The sequence below is a fragment of the Haliotis rufescens genome, unplaced genomic scaffold (assembly GCF_023055435.1).
Source record: "Haliotis rufescens isolate VD_foot unplaced genomic scaffold, xgHalRufe1.0.p SCAF_5, whole genome shotgun sequence".
Taxonomy (NCBI): domain Eukaryota; kingdom Metazoa; phylum Mollusca; class Gastropoda; order Lepetellida; family Haliotidae; genus Haliotis; species Haliotis rufescens.
The window spans coordinates 18863258-18881637 of NW_025964223.1; the positions used below are offsets into that span (position 1 = coordinate 18863258).

An 18380-nucleotide genomic window follows, 5' to 3' on the forward strand; every position below is an offset into this window, starting at 1 on the left:
AGTCTTGGTGGTTGTGTCTTTTGAAAACCATGATTGACAGACTGGGTGGTTGTGTCTTTTGAAACCCATGATTGACAGACTGGGTGGTTATGTCTTTTGAAACCCATGATTGACAGACTGGGTGGTTGTGTTTTTTTAAACCCATGATTGACAGTCTTGGTGGTTGTGTCTTTTGAAAACCATGATTGACAGACTGGGTGGTTGTGTCTTTTGAAACCCATGATTGACAGACTGGGTGGTTATGTCTTTTGAAACCCATGATTGACAGTCTTGTTGGTTGTGTCTTTTGAAACCCATGATTGACAGACTGGGTGGTTGTGTCTTTTGAAACCCATGATTGACAATCTTGTCGGTGGTGCCTCCTCGAACTCATGAATTACGATCTGGTTGTTACAGCTTGGACCTTTGACTAAGCCTGAATGAATTTCACTGCATCCTGATATAAGCTGCTCACTTCGTTGACCATGAGTTTGTCAAGTGAAGGAATGGCATAAAAAATGAGCAGTTTTACATATTTTACCAGTGAACATTGTAATTATCAGAATGGAGTTATGGCACAAACCTCAGGGAAATCCTAAGTTTGTATACATCTCTATAGGTGTTTGTGGATTTTTATCCCCCAAGCATATAAAGAGGGGAGATAAATTCATCTTCTGGTCTGTCTGTCCATATTTCATTTGCGCAGCATAAACGTGAATGATTTGTCATCCAAACTTGGTACATGCATTAACCAGGGGCTGAAGTTGTTAAGTGGTGCCTGTTGCTGTTGTGGGGGCCGGGGATATTTGTCATCTTGTGATGACTCTTGTTAGATTAGTGATCAGTTTACATTGTTATTTTTACACATGAATATTTTTACAAAAACGTGTGTGTTTTCTGTTTCTGCCCACACAACCGGACTAATGTCTAACACCCGCAGATCAAATAAAAAGGGGGCGGTCGGGTAGTCTAGTGGTCAAAGTGTTCGCTCGTTACGCTGAAGACCCGGGTTCGATTCCCGACATGGGTACAATGTGTGAAGCCCATTTCTGGTGTCCCCCGCCGTGATATTGCTGGAATATTGCTAAAAGCGGCGTAAAATCAAACTCACTCACTTACTCAAATAAAAAGTGTCATGTACTTGACATGGCATCATTCCTTTTTGCAGCCGATTCCTAATGAACAAGTTCTTTTTTCTTTTGATTAAGTTTAGACTCACAGTTAGGAAAGAATATCATAATATTTTATCCCTTTTCACTACTTCTGGCCCAAGCTCTCACTTCATTTTCAAATTGCTCATTTGTTTCCAAGACACGTTCAGGACTTGCCCTGAATACCTCTGGGTTTGCCCAGTACAGGTGTGTGTGGACACAGCGTCAGATCACACTGCTCTGTCAAATCCATATCAGTTTAATTTCCCTGTATTTATTAAGTGCTTCACATACCATAGAATGGCTTCAGTGTTTAAATAATATCATGTAATGTTATCTCTAATTCATCCGTCTGTCATTAAAGCACTGGTTCTTATGTTAATAAATCAAGATTTTCTCTTTTTGATGTAATTTAATCCACTACCAATGATATACGTGTATCATGCGGGGAATTCAGAAGAGTTACTGTTTTCTATCAGTAGGGTTTAGGGGTGGTGGGGTAGCCTAGAGGTTAAGGGTTCACTCGTCACATTGAAGGCCTGGGTTCAATTCCCCACATGGGTACAATGTGTGAAACCCATTTCTGGTGACCCCTGCCATGATATTGCTGGACTATAGCTAAAACCCAACTCACTCACTCACTTCTGTAGGGTTTGAGTATGCATCAATAATTCATTTGCTTAGTTAATTAACTGTGTGAAAGATTTCCTTACTTATTTTAAATCTGTTTATGAATCTATCCAGAGTAATCTTTGACTGGGGAAGCCAAGTACACCAGGTTACGGTAGTAGTTTTTCAGTCGTTTCACTTGCTGTTCTACTTCCCTGTAGTTTAGCCTGTAGAATTGGTGATGAAGAAACAGTCATTATTACTTTTTTTCATGTTTTGTGAAGACCCTTCTTTCACACAGTACCAGCCAAGGATTAAAAAATAGCATGACCCGTCCAAACCCGAGCCCCACATGAGTTCAATGTGTCAAGCCCATATTTGATTCCTCTGCTGTCATATGACTGGAGACCGTGGTCTAGTGGTAGAGCATCCGCCCGGGGAGCGGAAGGTCCGGGGTTCGATCCCCGACCGCGTCATACCAAAAGACGTTAAAAGATGGTACTTGTTGTTACAAAGTCTGGCGCTCAGCATTAAGGGGCTAAAACAAGGACTGGTCGGCTCGGAGTCAGTATACTGTGTCTGAGTGGGGTATTCATGTTAAACTGCGGCATGGTATCTCAGTGAGCTAGCACTATAAATCAGCATCAGTCTGGACTAGTACAAGCAGCAACACAAACACACACACGTACATGCACGTCGCTATAGAAGTGCAATAATATTGGACGCGACATTAAACCCCATTTCACCTCACCTCATCTCACCTCATATGACTAGAATATCAATGAAGTGGTGTGAAACAATACTCATTTACTCACAGAATATTTAGAAACGCTGATGAAAGATGGACCAGGTGTCACTGAAGATTCCCTATCAATGTAGTTGTGACAGGGTGCTGCATGGATGACCCAGTGTGTTATATAAGTTGGATTGTCAGCACCTTTCCTTTCATGGATTTCACCAAAGTGGTAAACGTCTAAGACTTCATCGCTTCAGGCGTTCGTCCCACATCGACTTGACATGCTGTGACGTAACTAGAATGCTTTTCAAAGCAGCCTTAAACCCAACTCACTTAACTGCGTCAGACGGTGACAGAGGTAATACAGAGGGTTTAAGGAAGGGACACGTTGGGTTACTGATTGCATCAGAGAAAGAGGAAACCTGCGTCAGGGAAACCTGCTCTTCCCAACTCTTGCTTCTTTGTTTCTCGGTGCTTCTTTGTTTCTCGATGCTCCTTTGTTTCTCGATGCTCCTTTGTTTCTCGATGCTCCTTTGTATCTTGATGCTCCTTTGTTTTTCAATGCTCCTTTGTTTCTCGGTGCTCCTTTGTTTCTCGATGCTCCTTTGTATCTCGATGCTCCTTTGTTTCTCGGTGCTCCTTTGTATCTCGATGCTCCTTTGTATCTTGATGCTCCTTTGTTTTTCAATGCTCCTTTGTTTTTCAATGCTCCTTTGTTTCTTGGTGCTCCTTTGTTTCTCGATGCTCCTTTGTATCTCGATGCTCCTTTGTTTTTCAATGCTCCTTTGTTTCTCGGTGCTCCTTTGTTTCTTGAAGCTCCGTTGTTTCTCGATGCTCCTTTGTTTCTCGATGCTCCTTTGTTTCTCGGTGCTCCTTTGTTTCTTGATGCTCCGTTGTGTCTCGATGCTCCTTTGTTTCTCGATGCTCCTTTGTTTCTCGGTGCTCCTTTGTTTCTCGGTGCTCCTTTGTTTCTCGATGCTCCTTTGTTTCTCGGTGCTCCTTTTTTTCTTGATGCTCCTTTTTTTCTTGATGACCTCCCTCTCAAAAATAAGGTCGTCCAATTTACCACCACGTCATGTAGCTATCTTATATTTTCAATAAAGTGCAGGTGGGAGTTTTTAAGATAATTTTCACAAGTTTGTTCTTACATTTTTCTGATTTCTGGTCGATGGAATGAAAAACTTACTGTTTTTCATTTATATATATTTAGGAGTTGGTGAATTTGTACATCAAGTTTGAAAAAATGTCTGTCATTACAGGTCATAAATATATGTGAAATACTGATGACCGAGTAACGTGATAAGCAGTTTCTGCTAGCTACATGTCATGTATTTGTTTGATTTGTGTGATATGTATAGGAGAAACCATGTCTCCGTTCCCAAATGTGAGGGTTTACAATCTCTAGTAATCTCGAGGACACATGGTTTGTCCAACTTATAAACCGACTCATCGCATAGACAATGTTTTTAATTAAATAACTGTAATAAAAACTCTCATATGTATAACCTGTATCGGAGATGAAATATCGCCTGCAGTCATGAACTCGGTTCAATGAAACCGGTGACCTCAGCACGTGGGTTTCGCAACGGTGTGAAATCTGCACGTGCGTCTCACAATGGCACGAAATCTGCACTTGTGTCTCGTAGGCTGTTAGTAGTTTTTGTTCTATTAAGGGTTTACAATGATTGTAATCCCTCCTGCGAGGTGTTACAATCGTTGTAATACCTCCTACGAGGTGTTACCACAATTTCAAAAACTCCATATCAAGTTACACAAACAGCCAGTAGGTTTATAAATTCCTTGTTTCTGATAACCTTCCCTTAAGGAAATTAATCATGCGTTTCTCAGATCTTTTGTAAAAGATAAAGAACTACTTGGAAATTTTTAAGCATTCTGTAGCTCTATAAATAGCATGAAATCCCACGTACTGTCCCACACAAATAGGTTGAGTCAAAGTAGCACAAGTTATGATGAGCAAACAATCAATTTGTTGTTGCTCAATGTGTTCTAAAGGGAAACAGACATCTGTATGTGGAAATAGATATGTGGACTGAACGTTCATCGTTTTCCAATTGCGTAGATTGATGCTTATGATGTCAATCACTGGATTGGCTGGTCTAGACTTGATTATTTACAGACTGCCATCATATAGCTGTAATATTGCTGACGGCGGCATTAAACAACAAATAAACAAACAAACAGACACAGCATACTCACTCTGAGCTGACCACTTTTTATGCCAATGCCAGGCAGGGTAACAACAAATACCATCTTTTAACATCTTTTGGTATGACGTGGCCGGGATCAAACCACAGAGCTTTCGCTCTCCAGGCAGATTCTCTATCCACTAGACACAGATGCTGTCGACTGGCTTTCAATAGCTTCAATAGTTTTGTGATTGTATCTAGTTATTATGATAATGTTATGAATGTCATTATTTCCTAATTAAGTAGATTGTGTGTGGAACGTTTTATGTAATGAGTGAGTGTGTGAGTGAGTGAGTATGGTTTTACTCCACGTTTTGCAATATTCCAGCAATATAACAGCGGGGGACACCAGAAATGGACTTCACACATTGTACCCATGTCGGGATTCGAACCCGGGTTTTCGGCGTGACGAGCAAACACTTTAACCACTAGGCTACCCGACCGCCCCTTATATGTAATGAAAACTGTGTAAGGCACCAACCTGTGGTGTTAATGACAGGAGGTGTCGCATGTTCAGGACATGCACAGAGAACCCGACAGTCTGTCCTGGTGTAGTCCCAAATGACATTGCCGTATTTCCTCAAATAAGTGCCAGGTCTCAAATAGGCACTGGCTTCCAATAAGCACTGGGCACAAAACAGTATACAACACAATAATAATGATAATAAGGGTCGGGTCTCCAATGACAGATGGGCATGTCAGATTTGAATTACTTCTCCTATGAATAAATAAAAACTTAAAAACATAGGGTCTATTTTAGTACTTTCGGTCTTTAGCACCACATGGCAAGAGTTAAAGGTTCTGGCTTTCCTCTGTAAGAGGCTTCCATGTGTATAGACGTGTATGGAATCCTATGTGTGTCAGTTTATAAGTGACTCCAGCTTATGCTACATTGTAGTTGAAATATTAAGCGTTAAGTCTCTAATTACCACTGGGCCTCCATTACCCAACTGGTTTGGAAGCTTGTTTAAAGAATAAATGCTGGAGCACTTATTAGAGTAAATATGGTATGTACATGGTTAATCAAAAATATTTCTATAAAGATACCCTCGGGTGTTAAGGAACCCTCAAGCCTCTTAATTTCAGAGCTGAAAAGGGGGTGTGAATGAGCTGCTAGAGCTGAGAAAGGCATGAGAATGGATTGGGGGGTGATTGTATTATGAACAAGCCGCCTGCAACCAAAGATGAAAGGGGAGACAACTGGGGATGGAATCCTGTCATCTGCTCCTTCTCCATGCCCAAGGCAATGTTATCCTGACATGGACTCCTATTAGTGTTGGCAGAGTCGAAGGGGTTGTATACACCACTTTACAATCCTCCTGGCAGAATGTGTTATACACCAGTATATCATCCAAAAAGAATGTGTTATACACCAGTATATCATCCTAACAGAATGTGTTATACACCAGTATATCATTCTAACAGAAGTGTTATACACCAGTATATCATCCTAACAGTGTGTGTTATACACCAGTATATCATCCTAACAGTATGTGTTATACACCAGTATATCAAGCTAACAGTATGTGTTACACACCAGTATAGAATCACCTCCATTGCCTCATGTTATATAGTTATATATCTGTATATCCTGCTAGTCATATGTGCCCAGTCAAAGGGTGTTTTGTGATCGAGTTAATACTCTGGTAGCAGGAATACCTGGTAGGTCTCACACTGTTCACGGCCAGATCAAAGTCAGGATGCCGAATTCCAACACTTAAGAAATTCCTCATTGTGTCAGAAGTTATCGTCATTCAAGGATACACTCTACCACCACCAGCTAGAGCTGAGAGTGACTGTGATTACCAGTAGATGCTACAGGGCTAGAGAACAGGGCACTGCCTCACAAGCAATCAAAGCACTGTAACAGTCGTAATTCTGATAGATTATCATACACCTATGACCCTCTTACCACTATCATCGATTTGCAAAACAGGGACCAACTTAGCAGAGATAAGTAAAAGAATCTCAGGAATGTCGGAAACATATGGAAACCGAAGTCAAAAAGAAAAGGAAAATCAAAATGACTAGTTGTTTTTTTATTCCGCCAACAGAAAAGATCGCTTTGACAATAAAAATAATCCAAGGGATTTTTATAAGACTAAAACAAAAGGATTTCCATCAATAAACTGTCATTACATTTTATTTGTATGGATCCAACCCAGGCCAAGATTGTTTTTATCACTACCAATCCAAATCAAACTTTACATGAATAAAATAATACTAGACAATGCATTTTATGAATTCACATAAGGTGATAGGTGCCTCACTCTGGCAGTGTGGGCTCGAATCCCAGATGGGACTCAACCCCCAAAAGTTCGAGAATCTGTACTTTACTAAGGAAATGTTATCCTAAATATAACATTTGTTACAAACGCATTTTATATTTTTCATTTTTTCGACCTACCAACCAAATATTTAACTATCAAAATTCACAAGCCCAAAGCATGTGGCCTAAAATAGTTTTGAACAAATTTATTATATTCCACAGTCATGGTGAAGGGCTAGTTCAATCTAAATGCTGGTTCTTATTCATAGACAAGTGTATCCATTACTCCACACATGCTGTAGGCATGTCTGTTTACATGTTTACTACTCTTCAGCTGTATGCAGGGGGCTCCATGACGGACAGTTAGTGTTGCAATGTTGATGTACACAGTGTTGTTATCATTCATGTTAGCTCCTGGTACACATGGCCGTCACCATCACGTCAGGGGGCTGGTGATGCAGGTGATGAATGGTCGCGTCTTCATCCAATACATACAGAGAATCAATCATTTGTGTGTGCGTGCATGCGTGTAAATATATCTCTCTCTCTCTCTCTCTCTCTCTCTCTCTATCTCTATCTCTCTCTCTCTCTCTTTCTGTGTGTGTGTGGTGTTAGTCTGTCTCCTAGACACTGGCGAATAAATGAAAATATGAATCCAACTCAAGTCTAGAATGATTTGGTAAGTCTAGATTGCCTCAGCTCTGAAATTAAGCATTGTTCTGGGCTCCGTTTGGATTTGATTTTGGATTTTGTAGATATATATTTTTAAATAAGATCACTTTAATTCTTGAACTAAATGCTAGTCTAGGTTATGTGTGTGAGAGGGGTGGTTGGGGTTTTGAGGTATTTTGGTGATTTGGGGATTATTAAAAGAAACATACTTTTGCGTTAGGTTTTACCTCAGGAAAATAAAATAAACAGTTGATATATTCCATCTCTCAGTCACAGGTCTCCGCAGAATATTAGATGTTCTGTTCCTTACTCATGCTGCCTGTTACCATGGTTACCAGATGTTTATGCTTGTCACATCTTCACCGAATACTGTGGACATTTGGGAGAAATGTCCCAGCCATGTCATATGAAAAAACGTTAAATGGTACTTTTGTTGTCCTGCCTTATATAAGTATAAGGTTATATAAAACAAGGACTGGTCAGTTCGGAGTCTGTATGCTGTTTCTCAGCTGGGTATTTTTGATAAACTGCAGCATGGTAATTTGGACTCAGTAGCCTAAAACTCACTGCCAATTAAGTACATGTTAACTGACTCAGAATGGACAAAAAACTAAATATTAATAATAATGGGAATAAATACTCGCCGCAATCCCATGGAGATTTGCAATTTGCATAGAAATGACTGATTAATGACAGAAGATTGGTGAATAAGTCGCTACAGAGGAAATTGTCCAAGGCGAGTATTGGGATGGTACGATTAGGGCTTACATTGTAGGTTGATAATTGGCGTATTGCAGCGAGTACTGGCTTTGTGGGCAATATGTTAAAGTCGTTACTGATTTAATCGCTCCATTCACACAGTCTCCGCACAGTGTGAGGAGCATGTTTGGAAACACCAGAAATCTCGGCAGACTCTTAAGTGACTTAATTGTAGTTAATTGCTAGGTTTTGTTGGCAAGTTTGTCACATATACAAGACCATGCTCCATTACATCTAGGAGACATTTTGGTTGTCATGACAATGGAAACACAAGATTTTCATTTTTTCAAGTTAATCTGGATTTTTGGGGACAAAACTGTATGAAAATGACACAACTGAAAATGTTACTTTTTTTTTATGTAATTCTTGTGTAATTTTCGTGCAGTATATAAATACATTAATGATGACATGGAGGAGTTTGTCCAGGACTAATTTGGTTTTCAGCTCGTGGGATAATTATATACATTCTGGAGATTGGTTAGTCATGGTGATAGGGAGACATATTGGATTGAGCAATACAGAGTAGTGTGTCATGCTGAGCAGCATTGTAGCAATACACTGATACATCACCGTGATTACAGTCACTGATATTCCTAGACTTGCACAAGTCTCTAAGCAATAATTATTACTTTAAATCATAATTTCTAGATTTTGTAAATATAATAAGGACAAGCTATCCCTGAGCCTCCACATATCTAGACTTGCCGATTAGAAGGTTAGAATTACTACACATCCATGGACTTATCTTTCAGTACAGCCCTGGAGCAAGGCTAGGATATTCCCTTAGTCAATAACAAGTTCTCCATAGCATTTGGTATTCAACTTCTATATGAAAACTGGTGGTTATGCCAATATCATTGAAAGGTTTTGACCTATACATAAATGTCTTTTCCTCTATAAATGCTTCATTGATAAAAACTGGTATTTTAAGTGCCAATATCTTTTAAGATTCCTAATCAGTATTGCAGCTGGAATAATCAAGTTTGTGCTACTTGGCATTTCGTACCCAAAACGGCACTCCCTTTACCTCCCACTATGAATAAAGGAAAAGAGTATTTAAATGCCAAGATCTTTTCAGGTTGATTCAGTGTTTGTTAAAGATTATGTCATCAGGAATTTTTATTTTTTTTATTTTTTATATCCAATATGGTCCAAGATCTGTTCCTATCATAAATGATTTATTGAAAAGGGTGTGAGAATATTAAAGGCAATGCCTTCAGCAGTGCAGGAGACACGGTTAGTGTTGAAAGATGCCGCTGGTGGTTGTATGGAGATATTGATGGTATGATCGGTATATTGACACACGCTGCCAGTTTTCCGCGTGCAAGGCCTCGGGCTTTGGCCCAATGATCATTCATGCAACACCAGCTCAATACGGTGTCCAGCCTATAGTGACACTGAATGGCCTGACCCCTATCTTCCAGTGTGTGTGAGTGTGAGGTGGTAACATGGTGCACCAGCTCAATATGGTGTGTCCAGCCCGGTGGTGACACTGAATGGCCTGACCCCACTCTTCCTGTTTGTGTGAGTCGGAAACATGGTGCACCAGCTCAATATGGTGTGTCCAGCCCGGTGGTGACACTGAATGGCCTGACCCCACTCTTCCAGTGTGTGTGAGTCGGTAACATGGTGCACCAGCTCAATACGGTGTGTCCAGCCCGGTGGTGACACTGAATGGCCTGACCCCACTCTTCCAGTGTGTGTGTGTGTGAGTCAGTAACATGGTGCACCAGCTCAATACGGTGTGTCAAGCCCGGTGGTGACACTGAATGGCCTGACCCCACTCTTCCAGTGTGTGTGTGTGTGAGTCAGTAACATGGTGCACCAGCTCAATACGGTGTGTCAAGCCCGGTGGTGACACTGAATGGCCTGACCCCTATCTTCCAGTGTGTGTGAGTGTGAGGTGGTAACATGGTGCACCAGCTCAATACGGTGTGTCCAGCCCGGTGGTGACACTGAATGGCCTGACCCCACTCTTCCAGTGTGTGTGAGTCAGTAACATGGTGCACCAGCTCAATACGGTGTGTCAAGCCCGGTGGTGACACTGAATGGCCTGACCCCACTCTTCCAGTGTGTATGAGTGTGAGTCGGTAACATGGTGCACCAGCTCAATACGGTGTGTCAAGCCCGGTGGTGACACTGAATGGCCTGACCCCACCCTTCCAGTGTGTGTGAGTCTGTAACATGGTGCACCAGCTCAATACGGTGTGTCCAGCCCGGTGGTGACACTGAATGGCCTGACCCCACTCTTCCAGTGTGTGTGAGTCAGTAACATGGTGCACCAGCTCAATACGGTGTGTCCAGCCCGGTGGTGACACTGAATGGCCTGACCCCACTCTTCCAGTGTGTGTGAGTCAGGAACATGGTGCACCAGCTCAATACGGTGTGTCAAGCCCGGTGGTGACACTGAATGGCCTGACCCCACTCTTCCAGTGTGTATGAGTGTGAGTCGGTAACATGGTGCACCAGCTCAATACGGTGTGTCAAGCCCGGTGGTGACACTGAATGGCCTGACCCCACCCTTCCAGTGTGTGTGAGTCTGTAACATGGTGCACCAGCTCAATACGGTGTGTCCAGCCCGGTGGTGACACTGAATGGCCTGACCCCACTCTTCCAGTGTGTGTGAGTCAGTAACATGGTGCACCAGCTCAATACGGTGTGTCCAGCCCGGTGGTGACACTGAATGGCCTGACCCCACTCTTCCAGTGTGTGTGAGTCTGTAACATGGTGCACCAGCTCAATACGGTGTGTCCAGCCCGGTGGTGACACTGAATGGCCTGACCCCACTCTTCCAGTGTGTGTGAGTCTGTAACATGGTGCACCAGCTCAATACGGTGTGTCCAGCCCGGTGGTGACACTGAATGGCCTGACCCCACTCTTCCAGTGTGTGTGGGTGTGAGTTGGTAACATGGTGCACCTGCTGGCCTGTGAAATCCTTGTAAAACATACCCATTGATCACCACATCAGTGAAGAAACTCATTGATCAAAGTGAAGAAACATTTGTAGGAAACTCAATGATCAACACATTTGAGGGAGACTCAATGATCAACACATAATTGTGGGAAACCCAATGATCAACACATTTGTGTGAAACCCAATGATCAACACATTTGTGGGAAACTCAATGATCAACACATTTGAGGGAAACCCAATGATCAACACATTTGTGGGAAACTCAATGATCAACACCATTGTAAGAAATTGACTGATTGGCATGATGGTTATGTAAGGAAACCAGGAATGTTTACATTCATGGAAATCTATTATTCCTATGAAAACTAAGGTTGACATGACCCAACTCGTTTATGTAAAAGTTGCCCATGATTATTCTGCTCAGTGAGTGTTCAGGGCGCCTCCATGTATGAAATAGAAAATTCACCATGAGCGCTGCTACACACATGACAGTGCCTCTATAGTCCCGGGGCCTTCTGTAGGGAGTAATTCACTGACTACAGGCGATATCTGACATATTGCACACACACCTCTCCATTAACAGTTTTAGATTGCTCTGTAGCCCTAGAGTTGATACACTGTTGATGAATCTCTCCAGCACTATGATATAATCCTTGTATCATCACAGATATAAAGGGTGCTGATATAGATATATCATCACAAATATACAGGGTTCTTATATAGATATATCATCACAGATATACAGGGTGATGATATAGATATATCATCACAGCTAAACAGGGTGCTGATATAGATATATCATCACAGATATACAGGGTGATGATATAGATATATCATCACAGATATACAGGGTGCTTATATAGATATATCATCACAGATATACAGGATGATGATATAGATATATCATCACAGATATACAAGGTGATGATATAGATATATCATCACATACCCGTGAAGATCCGGGGTAGAATAGGTCTTCAGCAACCCATGCTTGTTGTAAAAGGCAACTATGCTTGTCGTAAGAGGCAAATAATGGGATCGGGTGATCAGACTCGCTGACTTGGTTGATGCATGTCATGGTATCCCAATTGCATGGGATCAATGCTCATGATGTAAATCACTGTATTCTCTGGTTCAGATACAATTTTTTACAGACCGCCGTCATTTTGCTGGAATATTGCAACAAACAAAGCTTCACACATATCATCACAGATATACAGGGTGCTGATATTGATATATTATCCCAGTTATTCAGATACCTGTAGATTTGTATGTGTTCCCTGGGGAAGACAGTGAGGTCTAATGTACCTGTTACCAATGGCAAACAACTCATCTTCAGTTCTATCTGTGTCCTTCAATGCCAGTTACATGTTCCCATGTTTTTCTGAGGCCTTGACATGTTGCCATAGTTACTATATAAATAATCAGAGAGGAAATTTGAGCAGAGACTTGTTTTGTAATCTTCGGTAGAAAAATAAACTAGTGTATGAAGAAGGGCATGCACGGAAAAACCTTAAGGATAGATTTATTTTCATTTGTGCTGCAACCAGTTTGCTAGACATTTGTCTTTGAAGTGCAATTTCACAGTTTATGTTCCTTGTTTTCGAATAATTCTACATGTACAAGTATTTATATAAGAAGAGAGCTTGCAATGTGTATATACACGGATGAGAATCTTCAGCGGATCCGGGAATTTCCGCGAATTGTTTCGACCACAAATTTGTTAAAATCTGATGGCGTCCCCCATAAACACCCTCAGATCATGGACCATGCTCCATTGCAAGGATGTTTCAGCTGAAGAGGAAACTATCCATTCTCATCCTTGTACAAAGCTTGCCACATTTCCCACCCCGGAACCACTTCCAACATGGCTCAGTAAACAAAGTGCATGGGGAACAAAACACTTCCTGCATTTTGTTCATTGGTTAGATGATAAAAAACTCATGTCGGCTTGTCTAGAGAGACAATAATCTGTTTGCTCATGTAACTGTTGAAATATTACACTTAGCTTAGGGTTCCGGAAATAACATGACTCTTGTACTGACAACAATCTCCCTTCCTGGCTTGTTGCTTTCAATATTATACAGGGCGGTAGGGTAGCCTAGCGGTTAAAGTGTTCACTCGTCTCGCCGAAGACCCGGGTTCGACTCCCAACATAGGTACAATGTGTGAAGCCCATTTCTGGTGTCCCCGGCTGTGATATTGCAGGAGTATTGCAAAAAGCTGCGTGAAACCATACTCATTCACTCACTCACTCACTCAAAAATATACATGATAGTAAGGTTGCATGTAGTCTGTCTTACAGACCCTGATACAAATATATATCAAATACAGCCCATGCAAGTCTATAATGTTTCACAAGTCTAGATTACTGCAGTATCTGAAAATGAAGAGAGTCACTGGGCTCCGTTTTAGTATATTTTTATTAAGGTAACTGAACAACTGTTTTTTTCTGTATGTTCATTTCAGAGACTAGATGTTAGTCTAGGTTGCAATGAACATTTTGTTTCTCATCACACTGGACCGAAAATCGGTAATTCCTGATAGCTTGTGGGCTATTCTATCTCTGAAGGTTACACTCACTTCTACTTCACCGTTTCTATGACATCAGGCTTTAGTTGTTGCAGCTGATTCTAAGCCAGAAATTCACCAGGCATTCTGAACATGCATTTTAACATGTAAAACTGACCCAACTATTCTTAGTGCAACAATGTTGAGTAATTAATTATCATCCATGACATGGATTAAGTTGGAGAAGTGACTCGAATCTGCTGTTTCCAGTAATAAAATCAACAGATTCGAGTGATTTCTTTTTTACAAAATCTAGTGTTGTTCTCTGTGTGTTTTAAGGTGTTTAGGCATCAGGTTCTCTGAAATAAACATATTTATTAAATATTGTTTTGGTTAAATTGTCTTTTAATTTATAGTAGAGAGAGTCGGGTAATCCCTTCCTGTACACTTAAGAAATCTAGACAGCATTGTAGACTTGCTTGGGATTTCAAGGATTTCTGTTTCAGGTCTGTATGAAGGATTAGTCAGTATGTATCTTTTGGTAAATCCCTTGTCAGAAGATGAGCGGATTCCTTCTCTTTTAGCCTGGAAATCTTACAGCTGACAGAAGTGTATATGTGGCTGACTGTTATTGTGTTGTTTCAGATGGGTACGAGAGCCAGGTGGTGTGTCAGGGGGAGCAGATGGTGCTGTGGTGCAAGCGGTCCACACGGGTCGCCATCTACTCCGCCATGTTTGGTCGTACACCCAACGGGACCAATGTCTGTGAATACAGCGGCCCAAGACACATAGGTATGTAATTGCTTGATACTGGGGCCAGCCATGTGGCTCCCATCTGAGGAATAGTCCCTTCTTTATACTCCTTTCAACTTCCCCATACTTAGGCATATCTATAACTTAGTGAGTGACCAGCTAACCCTAAACTTTACAAATGTGGAATAAAATTTAAAATTTGAGGAAAGTCATTTGTTATACCTGCTGAATCTGGTAATAAAAAATAATACATAAAATTGATAAAAATAATTTTGATTTAGACTTTAAAAAGTAGACATTGTCTGCCACAAATAGTTGTAATAGTTTGAATTTCTTTACAACTTACCCTCACACTCACCTACCCCCTCCTCAACCCACCATCACACTCACCCTCACACTCACCCCCCCTCCTCAACCCACCATCACACTCACCCTCGCACCCATCCACCCCCTCCTCAACCCACCCCCACACTTACCCTCACACTCACCTACCCCCTCCTCAACCCACATCACACTCACCCTCACACTCACCCACCCCCTCCTCAACCCACCCCCACACTTACCCTCACACTCACCTACCCCCCTCCTCAACCCACCATCACACTCACCCTCGCACCCATCCACCCCCTCCTCAACTCACCCTCACACTCACCCACCCCCTCCTCAACCCATCCCCACACTCACCTCACACTCACACTCACCTACCCCCTCCTCAACCCACCCGCACACTCACCCTCACACTCACCCCCACACTCACACTCACCCACCCCCTCCTCAACCCACACTCACACTCACCCTCACACTCACCCTCACACTCACCCCCACACTCACACTCACACTCACCCTCACACTCACCCCCACACTCACACTCACCCTCACACTCACCCCCACACTCACCCCCACACTCACCCTCACCCTCACCCTCACACTCACCCCCACACTCACCCTCACACTCACCCCCACACTCACCTACCCCTCTTCAACCCACACTCACCCTCACACTCACCCTCACCTACCCCCTCCTCAACCCACACTCACCCTCACACTCACTTACCCCCTCCTCAACCCACAGTCACACTCACACTCACACTCACCCCCACACTCTTCAATTACCCTCACACTCACCCTCACACTCACCCTTACACTCTTCAATTACCCTCACACTCACCCCCACACACTTCAATTACCCTCACACTCACCCTCACACTCTTCAATTACCCTCACACTCACACTCACACTCACCCTCACACTCACCCTCACACTCTTCAATTACCCTCACACACTCACACTCACACTCACCCTCACACTCACCCTCACACTCTTCAATTACCCTCACACTCACACTCACACTCACACTCACCTACCCCCTCCTCAACCCACACTCACACTCACACTCACCCTCACACTCACCCTCACACTCTTCAATTACCCTCACACTCACCCTCACACTCACCCTCACACTCTTCAATTACCCTCACACACTCACACTCACACTCACCCTCACACCCACACTCACACTCCCCCTCACACTCACCTACCCCCTCCTCAACCCACCATCACACTCACCCTCACACTCACCCCCCCCTCCTCAACCCACCATCACACTCACCCTCGCACCCATCCACCCCCTCCTCAACCCACCCCCACACTTACCCTCACACTCACCTACCCCCTCCTCAACCCACCATCACACTCACCCTCACACTCACCCACCCCCTCCTCAACCCACCCCCACACTTACCCTCACACTCACCTACCCCCTCCTCAACCCACCATCACACTCACCCTCACACTCACCTAACCCCTCCTCAACCCACCATCACACTCACCCTCACACTCACCCCCCCCTCCTCAACCCACCATCACACTCACCCTCGCACCCATCCACCCCCTCCTCAACCCACCCTCACACTCACCTACCCCTTCCTCAACCCACCCTCACACTCACCCTCACACTCACCCACCCCCTCCTCAACCAATCCCCACACTCACCTCACACTCACACTCACCTACCCCCTCCTCAACCCACCCGCACTCACCCTCACACTCACCCCCACACTCACACTCACCCACCCCCTCCTCAACCCACACTCACCCTCACACTCACCCTCACACTCACCCCCACACTCACACTCACACTCACCCTCACACTCACCCCCACACTCACACTCACCCTCACACTCACCCCCACACTCACCCTCACCCTCACACTCACCCCCACACTCACCTACCCCTCTTCAACCCACACTCACCCTCACACTCACCCTCACCTACCCCCTCCTCAACCCACACTCACCCTCACACTCACTTACCCCCTCCTCAACCCACAGTCACACTCACACTCACACTCACCCCCACACTCTTCAATTACCCTCACACTCACCCTCACACTCACCCTTACACTCTTCAATTACCCTCACACTCACCCCCACACACTTCAATTACCCTCACACTCACCCTCACACTCTTCAATTACCCTCACACTCACACTCACACTCACCCTCACACTCTTCAATTACCCTCACACACTCACACTCACACTCACACTCACCCTCACACTCACCCTCACACTCTTCAATTACCCTCACACTCACACTCACACTCACACTCACCTACCCCCTCCTCAACCCACACTCACACTCACCCTCACACTCACCCTCACACTCTTCAATTACCCTCACACTCACCCTCACACTCACCCTCACACTCACCCTCACACTCTTCAATTACCCTCACACACTCACACTCACACTCACACTCACCCTCACACTCACACTCACCCTCACACTCACCTACCCCCTCCTCAACCCACACTCACACTCACCCTCACATTCACCCTCACACTCTTCAATTACCCTCACACTCACCCTCACACTCACACTCACACTCACCCTCACCCTCACACTCTTCAATTACCCTCACACACTCACACTCACCCTCACACTCACACTCACACTCACCCTCACACTCGCCCACCCACCCCCACACTCACCTACCCCCTCCCCAGTTCCTTCCCCATGTCTGGGGAGGACATGAGCCTAATCAGCCCAACCAGTTACTGACTACAACAGCAGGATTGCGGTAACACACTGGCATGACATTTAACAAGATTCAAAATGAAATGTCAACAGCCACCAAAATACCACCTGCCCTGATTAAAGGAAGTAGTGGTATAAATGATAGATGAAAAAAATATCCATGTTTCATTTGAAATAACATACTTCACCATGACCCTATTTGCATCAGTGGCTAACAATCTGGATGCAGTGATGGCTGATGAGTAAGCACGTTCTGCAGTAATACTCATGTATCTGTAATACTCATGTTTCTGTGCCGCTAGACTCCATGATGCCAGCAGATCCTTGTGACTCCTACGTTTGCTGCACGCAGTCTAAAAACCTGTCATTAAGTATACACATGTGGGCTGATCTCTCAATCAAAGGAGGTCACAAAAACTTGGCCTTCATTAAAAAATGAAATTCCTTTTTTTGTTAAAACGTTGAAGAGTTCTTAAAATGCTTGAAAAGGCCATGAGGGAGGGAGGAAATATTTGTTACCCCAACTGACATCCATATGGGAGGGTCATTTGTTGAAAGTACACCCCCTGAACACCCCCTGAACACCCCTCATAAATTAAACCCCATGGGGATTCCTGGTTAGAATTGGTCCCCAGCAGCCTGTGTTGGTCAAAAAAGGAGACAAAATGGATCGGGTAGTCAGACTCGGGGATCGTTTGTGGATCTTTGCTCATGGTATAAATCACTGGATTGTCTGGTCCAGACTGCTGTCATGGAACTGAAATATTGCTGAATGATACAAA

General features: G+C 43.6%; 1 protein-coding gene across 2 annotated transcripts in view; it reads left to right on the forward strand.

The window, feature by feature from the left end:
- The window catches only part of LOC124145246, a 206741-nt gene that overhangs the window by 172996 nt on the left and 15365 nt on the right, over nt 1–18380 (forward strand). For both annotated transcript variants that reach the window (XM_046514978.2, XM_046514979.2), the window contains one exon: nt 14453–14599. In XM_046514978.2, coding sequence (XP_046370934.2) covers nt 14453–14599 — 147 coding nt within the window. The remainder of the gene's footprint in view (nt 1–14452; nt 14600–18380) is intronic.